Source organism: Garra rufa, chromosome 2, assembly GCF_049309525.1.
Source record: "Garra rufa chromosome 2, GarRuf1.0, whole genome shotgun sequence".
In the NCBI taxonomy this organism is placed as follows: Eukaryota; Metazoa; Chordata; class Actinopteri; order Cypriniformes; family Cyprinidae; genus Garra; species Garra rufa.
The window spans coordinates 14,706,059-14,720,580 of record NC_133362.1 but is presented as its reverse complement, the minus strand read 5'-3'; the positions used below and the strand labels follow the sequence as shown (position 1 = coordinate 14,720,580).

The following is a 14,522-nucleotide window of genomic DNA, read 5'->3' as shown; positions in this document are numbered from 1 at the left end:
GAATATAAACTCACATTTGTGGGAAAAATAAAATATAGAAAAAGGTTTTTGCTCTTTCTAACTTAAATTCATCAAACAGTTCTGAAAAAATCATCATCAATGATGTCTGAAGGATCATGTGACACTTAAGTTTTGAAGTCAGTATTGTGTGACAAACTCGCAACTGTGAGAAAAAACTTTGTAAGATATAAACTCACAATTGCAAGTTATACTGTCAGGATTGCATGATATAAACTCACATTTGTAAGTTATTTAGTTGGTTATGTGAGATTTAATCTCTGAAATAAAAAATAGAAAAAGGTTCTTTCTAACTTAAATTCATTAAAAAATTCTGCTTTCATCAATGATTTCTGAAGGATCATGTGACACTTAAGTTATAAAGTCGGTATTGCGTGATATAAACTTGCAATTGTTAGAACACAGTCTTTTTCCACTCAGAATTGCACTTTATAACTCGCAATAGCAAGTTTATATCTCAAAATTTTGAGAAAAAAAGGCAGAATTGCGAGATCACACACATTTATAATAAAAAAAGTTTACAATAAATTTTTTTTTTTCTGAGAAAATAATAATAACAAAAATAAAATAATAAAATAAAATAAAAACCGCTTCATCAATGATTTCTGAAGGATCATGTGACACTGACGACTGGAATAATGGCTTCTGAAAATTAAACTTTGCCATCACAGGAATAAATAATATATAAGCCTATTAAAATAAAAAAAGTTACATTTTAATATGTCACACTAATTAACTAAATGCAGCCTTTTTAAGCTTAAGAGCTTTCAAAACATAAAAAAATCAGTGTAATTACAGCGATTTAAAAACCGGAGACAGTAATAATTTAGCTAGATGCTTTTGCACCGTGAAAACACTACAAAAAAGCTCCTCATCCACCCAGTACCGATTTCCAATAAGAACAGCAAGGAAACACTGCAGCTGATTTAACACACTCACTTCACTCTCAAGTTGTAAAAGTCCCATAAGGGAGACATCATAGAGAAACAAAAATCACAAAAAAAAACCCCATAAAACTCTTTTGGCCCCTCTGCAATTCATGTACAGTAGAAAGAGACTTTAATGGTAAACTTCACAGGAATCAAGATGGTCTCAGACATGGAAATGTATCTTTAATTTAGTGCCACTGCCTCAAAAATCATGATTTCATGTCATTTTAAATTCATTTTGATTCAGAAAGAAAATAAGAAGTGGTGCTGAATGAGCAGATGAGTAATTCAATGTAATTATTCAGTCTATTTCCACCAGTGTTATATACTTGTAATGCATTCTAGTACAAGAAAATATTATTTTAGTCTTTCTACTTCAAAATTGAAGATGATGTTTAATTCAACGTGTTAGTTGCCATTTCCAGACTGGTATCCAGTTGTCCTCTTATTTGTCATGTGACATTGAAGTGATCCCATTGCTCCCTTTCCATCATGAAGTCACAGACACTCTCTCATCTTTCTCGCCTCTTCACCCTCAGGATGTTTGTTGCTGTTTTTCTGTGACATGTTTGCTGATGCTAGCTGGTCAACGAACAGAGTAATTATAAGACTAAATTATAGTGACAAGATAGCCTCTCGCTGACCTTTGACCTTATAAGATTTTAGAACCATTTCTCTCAATTTTTCATCTTAGATTTTTAATAATGTGCTCTTACGTTTGTTCTCTATTATGCAGGATGTATTCATGTTCAACAGCCATGACAAGTTGTTCACAGACCACGGATAATTTAAAAGTTATTTATTCTACCCTAGTCATGCTTTTAATCTATGCTTTATAATTTTATGTAATAACTATTACTGTTGCTATGCTATCCTTTTAATTTCTCTTAATGATTCACCATGAAGTCTGTTTTTTTTTTCTCCAAGTTCTTGATCTGTCTTACAAACTTTGAACATCCATTTGATACCCATATAAGGCTGACATGGTCAAAAGTAAAAAAAATAAATAAGCAAAGCACAAAAATACTAGCCTGGAAAAATCCAGACCCTAATCTATTAAGATTAAGGGTCTGGGATCGAGCAATGAAAACTGCCTAACTCGAGGGGCGGCACCAAGCATGCATTTGAAACTCTAACTGCACGCAATTGGATAACGCCACGACCAATCACAACAATACACGCTTAGCTACCAGCAGAGCTAAATGATGTTTCATTAACAAAGTTCGGGATAAGCGGGTCAGATGCTTAGCGTAAACATCACAAGTCAATCAGCGCCATAGGTTTAAATACAGCTGACTCACCTCAATTCACTCGATGGTTTATCAGTAAACCTCCACCACCCCATCTCATCACTCCGAGTTCTTGCTACTCCTATTGGGGGGTAACGTACTCTGGGTTCGGGCCACTCCCGAACTCGGAGCCCTTCACCGGACAGCACGCCAAACATGCACTACTATTCTCCGGCTAATTATATGTAAGCGTGAACTCGTGAACTGATCGATTAAACTCTTGCCGTATCCAGTCGGCAAAACAGCAAAAACGTCCTTCTTGCAAAAGGACGATTTGAGTTTTCGGTTTTCTGTTCCTCTTTTATATGGAAAGCCAAGTCTAACTCGTTCATTGTAGTGGCCAAAGCCGTTTCAAACAACTTGTTCATCTGTAGCGACAGCGATCTTTCAAAGTTTACTATATGATTCGGACGTCGCAGCGCTGTCGTCATCAGCTTAGCTCGCCTCTGGCCCGCCTACATTAGATACACCGATTTGATTGGTTCCCACTATTGCTTACGTATTGCAGTAACCTGCATCATTGCTCGATGCCAAAGTGTCTTGCAGAGACAATTCAAATTGTGCTCTCACGAGACCTCTGGATTTCCAGGGTACAAAAATACAGCTTTGAAACTAAAAGCTCTGCTGTGCATGCCTGGGAAAAGGAAAGAAATAGTAGAAATGAGAAAAAAGAAAGCAAATTCTTTCATCTGCTGTCAAATGTACTTAGGAACCAGCATTCACAATAAAACTGAAAAACTAAGAGGAAGAACTGGAAAACTGCTTTCCATCAGAATCAGAATTTGTGGCCTCCTTGTTGTTTATGGAAAAATATTTTCTTAAAGTTCTCACTTTAAATGCAATAAATATGAATAAATGCAAAGATGTCTTCAGATATGTGCTTGATTGTATAATGTTGTCACCATAATCAGATTTCAGGTGCAACTTTCTATGCTGAGAGTGCAAAACAGAGCATAAAAAAGCAAAACAGAAGCTTGTAAATTTTTCTTCATTTTCAACAAATGATCAGTAAAAGGAGGTGATTAACATTCATAAAATGTTGAAGCTAAATTTTATGATATACATTAACTTTTTTTTAAGATATACATTAATTTTATGTATGTTTTCATATATGTAATTTTCAGGTTTTCAGATTTGCAATTTATAAGAACAAACTTGGGCACTATCACCTCTTAAACTCCAAATGTGTGTTAGCAATAAACATTAAATAAACAAATAAAATACGCCAAATTGTATGAAAGCAATCAATAAATAAAATATAATTAACAGATAACAGATTATGTCCAAACTAATGTAGAATATACCTATATGACCTACGTATAAAACATTTAATGAAACATTCATGCTAGCCCACTTTTACAGTATGTTAGATAATCACAGTAAAACTTTTGTGCCTAAAGCTTTTTAAAAAAAGTCATTTTGTACCACATTCATAAGAAATGCCAAGTATTTTTCCATAATCAGTAGTAAACAAATATGAAAACACTGACAGCTTCATCTGAAAAGGTCTTTTTTCTTCTCTTACAGGAACTGAACTGATCTGTTCACAAACACATCAATCAATGTCTGGCACTGCACAAAAATAGAAACCTGAGAGAAGAATAAATGATTTTTAATTAATTTGAAGCCAGGCATCTCACCGCCAGAGCATCTGAATGTTACATCGATAGAGACAGATGAACTTGTAGCTCAGCAAATTAGCTCTTTACCTGAGCATTGGCTTATTGATACAGGGTAAAACATGGTGAGTCAGCAGGAGCTGGAGCAAAATACAATAAAAAAGCAATTAGCACTATGGAGGAGCGCAATACAATGAATACTCCACTGCTGGAAGTGCATCAAATTTACATTTTCCAGGACAAAGTGGTGATTTTGATAAAAGGAAAGTCTGTCGTCAGTTCAGAGTTGAGTAAATTGTTAAAGTGTGAAATATTCTGCTATGGCAGTTCAGTACAGTACGTTGAGTGTCAGTCAATATCAATTGGGTTCACAGTGTAAAAGACTTTCCACTCACCAGAATTTAATATCATTCTTATCCTGGCATGAGGCAGAGGAGATAAAATGAATCTGGAGAACAGGTGACAGGGTCACCATCTCATTTGTAGTAGGACTCAGGAAGTGAGCAGATTTCTGACATTACAACTTGCTTATACGGACCTTACTTTAATCACATCACAAATTATTTAAATTGATCCCTGCTCCAACAACAGGGCAAGTTTTTCATTTTCCTTTTTCAAAAATGTGCCTGCATCTGCCTCCAACGCCGCTTCTATAGTTAAAACGTTTGGTGGGAGATCAATACTCTGTATCATTGCGATACAACTGAAATGTTTTATTTTAAAGCTCCACATCAAACTTGACTGCTCAATAGAGTTAAATTAAGGGATGAGGCTATTTAGTAGTTCAGTAAATTAGAAGGGAGGTTTTCAGATATAACGTGGAGGGGAACTGGAATTCTCACCTTGTTCACACAGACGTCCCGTGAAGTGCAGAGGACAGTCACACAAGAAAGACGAGGCTCCGCTGGGCAGAGAAATGGGCCGGCAGGATCCGCCGTTGAGACAGAGCCCCTGAGGGCAGACAGGTGGGATACGCCTGTCAGGAGGGCTTTCCACTGGGATGAACTCAGGAGGGGAATCTGTGGAGTTTGTTGGTGGGTCATGATGCCATGGAGACCTGCAGTACAACATAAGCGAATAAAAAAGGCGAGGATTAAATGCTGAAATGCACTACCAAGGGGCATATTTACTAATCAGCAATCACTTATAATTATTACAGAGCACAAAAACATGCGTTTAATTCACTAACCACAAGCAATCCAGTTGAAACAGGCAAATTATTCACAATTGCACATTTATTCATGAAACTCTGTGATATCTGAGCCTAATCACATCCATTTACCATGAAAAAGCAAGCGGTGAATGAAATGTCATTTAAAAGAGATGTGGGTTGCGTGGCATTTATAATTTAATTGAGAATGCTTTTTAAATTCCAAATCAATTCCTGAATTTAGTTTGAAGTAGCAAAGAAGATACAAAATTGCAGTTCAAATTTGAATGTAAGGGCATATAATTAAAATGAATTAAAAAATTTAAGAAATTCACATAAATGTAATTTGTAAAAGCAACATAGAGACAGACAGAAAGACAAACTTATACCATAAGTTTGCATACAGATAGATAGATGGTCATTTGTGCTTCCTCTACACTCTAGAAATCAGAAATGACCCACAAGATCAGAAATTGCAGATTGATGGAAGTTTGTGGACATTTACCTGATTTGCATAATTCTTTTAGTGAATTGGGTGCTAAAACATATATGCAAATAAGCAGTAGTGTTATCACTGTGGGTGACATTCATTCTTAAAGAGGACAACAGATGCAAAATTCACTTTTACATGGTGTTTGCATATAGATGTGTCTTAGCCAACACGTTCTCACTCACAACTCGTCACATACGGATGCTTAGCCAGGACCTCTTGGTGTCAATTTTTTATGCTCTTTAGCGTCACTTTTGGATGTGCAGGGTTCTCCACTGCTTTCAGCTGCTTGCATTATGCGTTGCATTTAATGGTTTGCATGCATTTGCAAAAACAGAAATCCTTTTACATACAGTGCCTTGCAAAAGTATTCATTTTTTCACATTTTGTTTTGTTGCAGCATTATGTTAAACTGCTTTAAATTAGTTTTCCCCCACATCAATTTACACTCCATACACCATAATATTGACAAAGCAAAACCAGATTTGCAAATTTTACAAATTTGTTAAAAATAAAACACTGAATTAAGTACATTGCATAAGTATTCATACCCTTAACTCAGTACATAGTTGAAGCACCTTTACAGCCTCAAGTCTTTTTGGGTATGATGTGACAAGCTTTGCACATTTGCATTTGGCAATTATCTGCCATTCTTTGCCTCACCTTTTCACCTCTCAAGCTCTGTCAGCTTGGATGGGGGCTGGCAGACATTTTCTAGAGTCCTAGTTGTTACAATCGTCCTCCATTATGGATAATGGAGGCTACATGCTTCTGTGAACCTTCAATGCAGCAGATTTTTTTCTGAACTCTTCCCTAGATCATTGCCTTAACGCAAGTCTGTCACTGAGCTCTACAGGCAGTTATCTCGACCTCAGGACTTGGTTTTTGCTCTGATATGCATTTTCAGCTGTTAGACCTTTTCTGAGAGGTGTGTGCCTTTCTAAATCATACTCATTCAAATGAATTTGCCACAGTTTAACTCCACTCGAAGTGTAGTAACATTTAGAAGCAATATGAATGCTCCTGAGCTAAATTTCAGGGTGTCCCAGAAAAGGGTATGAATACTTATGCAATGGGATCTTTTCAGTTTTTTATTTCTAATAAATTTGCAGAGTTGTTACAAACCTGTTTTGTGCTTTGTTATTATGGTGTATGAGATGTAGATTGCCGTGGATTTTTTTTTTTAATAATTTAAAGCAGTTTAACATAATGCTGCAACAAAACGTGAAAAAAATGAAGGGGTATGAATACTTTTGCAAGGCACTGTACATTTAAACTTTCATAGATATTTTGAAGCACTTAACCCCTACCCTAAACTTGCCTGTTATATCCAGTGTTTAATATTGACAAATGGTTAGGTTTAGGGGCAGGGTTTGGGTTACGTGCTCATGAATGTGTAAATAGTGTAAATTTTTTTGACTGTTTACATTGAAAAAAACACCAACATATATGCAATAATGCCATTATTATTCTCAGTGCCTTTTGCGTCAACATATTGACAGCAAAGGTTTCTTATTTAAAACAATGGAGGACGCTGCATGTCAAAAAATGATGCTAAAGGAGTTCCCTGTGCGTCAAAAAGTGACACCAAGGGGTCCTGATGAAGGACACAACCATCCTACAATAATAAAAAAAAATCCATTCACTCATTTTTTAGATCCCCAAACAACCTACACAGTCTCAATTATCAAGGCGTTTTGATTTTCTGAGCAGTATGACATCATACTGCTCAGGCCACACCCACGACCACTGACAGACTGTCCCGTATTTGCATACTTCCGCCCTCAGCCAGTTGTATGCTGTGCCATTTTCTCCACACTCGAGCAGCTGTACAACAAGGTCTCGTAAGCAATGCAGGTGTTTTTTATTTGGATGTAAAAGTGAACATAAGAGTCTTCGTTTTCTTCTGACATCAGAGCTACTGAGGATGCAGTGGATTATTTTGGTTTTTGATGGTAATGCACCAACAAATGCACAAAAAACTGAATAGAGGGCAGAAGCTTATTATCATGTAAAGAGACATGCACCAAAATGGCTCACTTTGAACAGAGCTGTTTTTGACCAAGTAAAAAGGGTGTAAAATGGGTATTTTACCTAAAGTGTGTTTCAGACATTAATTAAGACCCTAAAGAATCATACCAACTTGAGGGAAATGGATATCCGATGTGCCATTTAATGAATACCCCCTACTGTTTTAATCAGATGGGCAAAGGATATCTAAAGCAACCTCCTCCACAACCCTTAATCTTATAATTACATACAACACAGACAAGCCCCATTTGTAAAATTAAAACCATACTCACACGCATATTAGAAATCTATATTAATTATCCTGCTCAACACAAAATGAATGTACATCAGTATGGACATAATGACCTAAACACTGAAAATCAATTCAGACATCTGAAACACGATATGACTATATGCTGTCATATTATGGGAAAGAGCAACATTATACTAAACATTTTGTTTTGTGTCAGTGCGAGTAAATCATGACAGTGTAAAATTTATGTCAGCATATATCACAATGAGTCTAAAAAATATATTGGCCAGTTTCTCTGACTCCGCTTAACCCATGATTTATGAATGGACAAGGAATACAATGCACTTTATCATGTTAAACAACCCTAATTATCATAGCTACACAAATAAGGCAAGAAGCTTTCATAACACAGTTATGCCTACATATCAATCACTTCTCCAATTAGTAACCACTAAATCAGCTCACAGAACAACTATGATATATCATTCAAATGCTCCTGATTAATGTTTCCTCTCAAATCATGTGAGACTACACCATGTAAGATGCCACAAATTGTCACAATCAATTGGAAAGCCCATCTCTCCAGTCCACTGCAATTCCAGACAAATGACAGAACGGAATAAATAATAAAGTATGATAATATAGAGAGAGTGGAAATCTACCTCATTTAAATATTAACTAGTCTGCGTGGTCACCAATTTCATGTTCTGTCCAAAACTCATTTCCAACTGTTTTGCAAAGAAGGATTTCTATAGAAATAGCCAAAAAGTCAAAATGAGTGCTTGCATTTTCTTTGGAACAATAATACACGACGTGTAAAGCCAAACACTTAAACATCCCCAGAATCTCACTCTTGATGAGCAATTTGCACACAGCATGAACGTACAGCACCTGTGCACTCAAGTGACGTGCTAAATTATAGATTTTGTGCTTGAGAGACAGCTGACAAGAGTGGCAAATAGCACATCCAAGAGCCATGAGGCAAGGAGGAAAAATACAAGTTTTTATGGAAGAAACATTGTGGAGAGAAAAAAGTAGCTTTCCATTTTTTTTAGGGAGAATTTAACTACATTCTAGGTTATTATGAAAAAAGGAAACCTAGCAACTACTTCAAGGGGTAAAATCTTAACATATGTGACCCTGGCCCACAAAACCAGTCTTAAGTAGCACTGGTTTATTTGTAGCAATAGTAAAAATACATTGTATGGGTCAAAGTGATCGATTTTACTTTTATGCCAAAAATTATTAGGATATTAAGTAAAGATCATGTTCCATAAGATATTTTGTAAATTTCCTACCGTAAATTTATCAAAACTTAATTTTTGATTAGTAATATGCATTGCTAAGAACTTCATTTGGACAACTTTAAAAGCGATTCCCTCTATATTTAGATTTTTTTGCACCCTTAGATTCCAAATAGTTGTATCTCAGCCAAATGTTTTCCTATCCTAACAAACCATATACCAATGGAAAGCTTATTTATTCAGCTTTCAGGTGTATACATATAAAAAATTTACCCTTATGACTGGTTTTATGGTCCAGGGTCTCATGTATACTTTCAAATTAACAAAGAGATTATATAATTCATTATTTTATCATAGCAGAATTTATTCGGCTCAACAACAATGACGATAAACGAATGAATAAATTTTGATTAGGGAAACTGCATTAAACAGGAAAATTCACATAATTTTTTTTAAATAGTCCTAAAAAACCAAGAATGTACTGTAACAGAGTTGAAAACAGTTAAGAACAGCAAGGTTTAATATTTCTCAATAAAAACTGATATAATAAACTTGATTGGATTGCATTTAAGATAATTCAGATATCTGAGGTAAGACATTTATGAATTTTAAAAACATTCAACATTATTTAAGACAACTTTACATTAAAGACAAACATTAATGAAAATGTTACAGTTTATTAATTGTAAGGCAGCTTGAACACTTTGATATATTTTAAGTCAGAATAAACAATTATTTCATTTATTCTTTTTTTTGGTCTGTACAAAAGATTGGAGTTGGGAAGCATTTTTTATGTTTTTGATGAAAAAAGGTGCAATTATTAAAAAGTACAGTAATATTGTTAAATATTTCCTAAATGTAAAACAACTGTTTTGCATTTTAATATATCTTAAAATGCAATTTATTCCTGTCATGGCAAAGCTGAATTTTCAGCAGCCATTACACCAGTCTTCAGAGTCGCATGATCCTTTGGAAAATATTCTAATATGCTGATGTGTGATCTGAAAACAGTTATGAACTGCAAAGTTCAATATTTCTTCATGAAATGGGTACAAATGCTGTACTTAAATTTCTACAGTGACTCACATCTGTAAATAAATGTCTTTATGAACAAACTGATTCCTTAATATGAATCTTTTAAAATTAATTTAGACTTCCAAACACTAAAAAAAATTGTATTGATTCCTGATGGAAAACCGGGTTCAATTACCTGCAGTTGTCAACATTGTTCCTGGCAATAGCATGGTCCACATGGAATCTTCTGAGCGTATTAATTTCGATTATTTCAATGCAGCCGGTGTAGTTGTGGAAAGGCTCAGCTTCCTGAGGGAACACAGAACAACAACAAAGTCTCAAGCAGTTTCTTCAGAGGAAAACAGAAAAACATCTCAGGCCTAAGGGTGAAAATGAAAAACGGCTACAAAGCAGCTATTCTGGGAGAAGAAAGTGCCGTACAACAAAGAGGTTGCATTTTAAGGCATAGTTCACCCAAAAATGAAAATCCTGTCATTATTTACTCACTCTTGTGTCTTTCAAAAAACCTGTATTATATGTCCTTGAAACTCAAAAGTAGATATATTAAAGAATTGTTATAGAAATCTTTCCATACAACAGGTCATAGTGACCAAGGGACAAAACACACATCAACAAAAGTAGTTCACATGATTTGTGCACTACATCCAAAGTATTGATACAATGCAACAGCTTTGTGTGATGAAGTTCTTCACAGATTCAATTTTCATTTTTTTTAGCAGGCCTTGGTCATTATGAGCTGTTGTTGTATGGCAAGAGCTGCATAATGAATGACTCTTCAAAAATGTCACCTTTTGTGTTACATGAAACATTTAACAGCATACAAGTCTGGAATGACATGACTGAGAAAATATCAAAAAGAACTATCCACTTGAAATTGTTAAAGAAACATGCATATGTATTATTACAAAAAGACTTTCCCTTTATAAACATACATTTATAAATGCAACAAATGTTACTAAATGTTTATAAAGGCAATAAAGATTCTTCAAATAAGACAGAAATGGCTCGTACTACATTACCAGTAGAAGAAACTGCATTGATGAAAATTTGATTTATATATATATAACCTCTATTTCATTAGCAGTGCTGTGAAAAGAGAAAAAAGCATGTGGAACCAATCTTTGTTGTCTAGACGAATACATCTCAACCTCTCCTTTTTCTTCTCCTAACAGTATCTCAAGTGCCCGTGACCTGCTTCTAGCTGCCTGAAGGAAAATGAAAAGTGTGCCTGCTAGTTTCTCAGAGCTTTATCACTGTCAATATGTAGACCTTGACAGTTCTTTGAAGCCCTCTGAACCAGTTTTTAGTAACCTGAAAATTACTGGAAAATTCGTGTCCATTTTAATCCAATTTAAGTTGGAAGTGTCTCTGCGGTAAGCGGTCAGGTCATTGTGTAACATGACAAAGGCAAACCATCAATCTTTCCTTGTTTTCACATTATAATCAGAGTTCCCAGTTGACCGATGAATTTCACTGAGTTTTACACAAATTTTACAAGTGTAATGCAATGTAATGTCTCTATAATTTAAAATATAGTGTTAATTCTAGAATTATGCAGTTAAAAACTGTGATTGCTTAAAATTTACTTCAAATTTACTTAAAATGTTGCATTTTAATGACTTGGACTGAACTTGAGATCATTCGAATATAAAAAAAGTTGCCAATTAAGACAACTTTACATTTTAAGTTGAATAAACTTAAAATTTTAAGGCAGCATGAACACTTGCTTTAAGTTAAAACTTTCTCTACAAAGTGGAAAACGCAAACGGAATCCAGTCATAAAAATGGAATTTACTGTATAACGTGGATGAATATATCAAAACTAGGTCAGTAAACTTAACGCATGTTTTTGAAAACTAAGCTGCAAAAATACTACTAATAAGAATCCTGCATGTTCTGCGCCTCTATGTGAATGAATGGCGCAGATGCGCAGTTTCATTTACTATACACATACTAAAGCATGCAATGCTCGCTGCATTTTCAGTCTCTGTCACCTCAAAATATGAGTACATGAACACAATCTTTAGAGCTTAAGAGTCACTTCATGAGCTTTTCAGCATTTTTTGAGAGAAAACTATCGTCGAATCTCATACAAACAGAAACTTAAAGGGCTTAACAGCAACCCGTCAAAATAAGTTAATTCTAACTTGAAGAAACTGTGACAGAAATATATTACTTAATGTAATGATATTACTACCACTACTAATACATTTATTGTTATACCATTATTTTTATAAGTATTTACCAGAAAAATGTAAATACACAATACAGTATTTCTGAAAAAATAAAGTAAAAATTATTTTTGTAAATAAAATAAATTAATGAGAGATGCTTTTGATTAAAAATAAAACTGAATTTGTTGAATAAAAATGTAATTTACAGGGCTTTAATTAATACATTTTTGTAATAACTTTTAATAAATTACTGTTAAATTGTGTACGTTTCATGATTTCAATTAATTAGACATGGTTTTTGATTAACAATTCTTAATTTAATCATTAAAACACATTAAAACAGAAAAATTAAAAAAGAAAAATCTAAATTTAGAAAAAAAAAAGTTTCATAGGGCCCTATTTTTCCTGAGCATAGGAGACTTTTTTCAAAAACACAATTTTTTTTTTGCAAATCTATGTTTTTAAGTTTTTAGTGTGTCACACACTAATAATGTTTTTGAAGTCACTTATGCTCATGAAAATTGCATTTATTTAAACAAAAATACTGTAAAACTGTAATATTGTGAAATATTATTACTATTTAAAATAAGACTTTTCTATATTAATATATTTTTTAAAACATGACTTATTCCTGTGATAGTAAAGCTGAATTTTCAGCATCATTACTCCAGTCTTTAGTGTCACATGATCCTTCAGAAATCATTATTAATATGCTGAATTCATGCTCAAGAAACATTTCGTATTATTATCGATGTTGTACATTTATTTGAAATAGAATCTTTTGTTACATTATAATTGTCTTTACGGTCACTTTTGATCCATTAAATGCATCCTTGATTTAGAGAAGTATTCATTTCTTTTTTTCTATCTTGCAAAAATTACTGACCCTGAGCTTTTGAATAATATGACCTTTCACTCAGGATGTGACCCTTTAAAAATAACCTCACACATAAATAACTTACTTTATAAGGTGGATACTGCAGAGGAAGTCCTCCTATGAAGAGACGGTCAGTTCTCTCTAAACTTACGGCCGATGTATAATTGCTCTTAATACTTCCGACAGTCCTAAAACCTGTAATAGTGACTTCTGCTGCACATGGAAAAAGATATTGCCTGTGGAAAACAAAAACAAAATAAACAACAGAGTGATATGCAAGTGGACGAAATGTTCTCCGTCTTGTTATTAATCAACATTTCAGGCCCCCGTTTCCTGTATCTCTTCACCTAATGGCTGTAAATGCACTCAATTAATGATCTTTAGTATTAATACCACAGACGTCTTTTAAGGCAATTCAGTTTATGTTAATAAGACACATTTGCTATGCCTAAAGGAGACCACAATTACTTTAAAAGCTAAGCACCGCTAATGCCTGCTTTATCTGTTATTATTTTCAGCTTTTTAATATTCAGACCAAAACAAGTTATGCTGAATGACTCCTAATGACTGTGTTGTTTCCATGGATACGTGAGATACAGGAAGGCATTGAGAACGAACAAGGGTCCACAGTGAATTCATTAGCCAGTACTGCATTTAAAATATCATGGTTATCGTGGTTTTCAACTGGAACTAACCGTCTTGGTGTGATTTAAGGCCATGCCATTTGTACAGAGGGTTTAATCTTGTTTTAAATATCAGCGTATCATAACATAACGCATCAGTAACAGCTTAAAAACAACTGTAAGCTGTTTTGCAACCAGTTAAAAACTAATTAAAATATCTACTGCTGCGCCACCGTAAATCTTGACAGAAAAAAATACAGTAAACAAAACAAATGATTTGCTATGCTCAAGGGCGTCTTTCACCTGCAGCTAATTATTTGCCCTCTTTTTTTTAAAGATATCTTATGCGTCTCGGACAGACTGTTCCGGAGATGTACCCAAGCCTTGGGAGTTTTCCAAAGCTTATTCTGCCCTTCCAAACAACAGGGGAGGAAAGATAATTACCTCAGTGTGGATTCTAGGATAACTATGTGCAGCTGGAGGATTGGCCTACAGATGCTCAGCTCATAATGGCAGTATCCCCCCAGCCTTGATATCCGTCTCCCCCTCTTCTGAGGTTCAGAGAAGCCAATCTTGACTGATTTGTTAAGCCTGTAATTCGCAGGCTGTGGAGTTTTTCTTTTGCTTTGCGGCACACCTCAGGAGGAAAGACCACCAGGCCCTGGACGTCCTCCCTCTGGAGCAGCCGGAGAGACTGTTAATTTAGAAGAGCTCCGCCAGTGCAGCCTGGCATCTCGCCAGAGAGCCACTGGTCCCATTGAGTCTCTGAACAGACAGTTCCCCAGCAGGACACACAGAGAATGCTCCTTTT

General features: G+C 34.8%; 1 protein-coding gene across 1 annotated transcript in view; it reads right to left on the bottom strand.

Annotated features, from left to right (window-relative positions):
• The window catches only part of eys (eyes shut homolog), a 303,309-nt gene that overhangs the window by 89,954 nt on the left and 198,833 nt on the right, over window positions 1-14,522 (bottom strand). The window contains exons 32-34 of the mRNA XM_073834888.1: window positions 13,174-13,324; window positions 10,213-10,325; window positions 4,698-4,912 (exon numbers count right to left, since the gene is read on the bottom strand). Of these exons, the coding sequence (XP_073690989.1) occupies window positions 4,698-4,912; window positions 10,213-10,325; window positions 13,174-13,324 (479 nt within the window). The remainder of the gene's footprint in view (window positions 1-4,697; window positions 4,913-10,212; window positions 10,326-13,173; window positions 13,325-14,522) is intronic.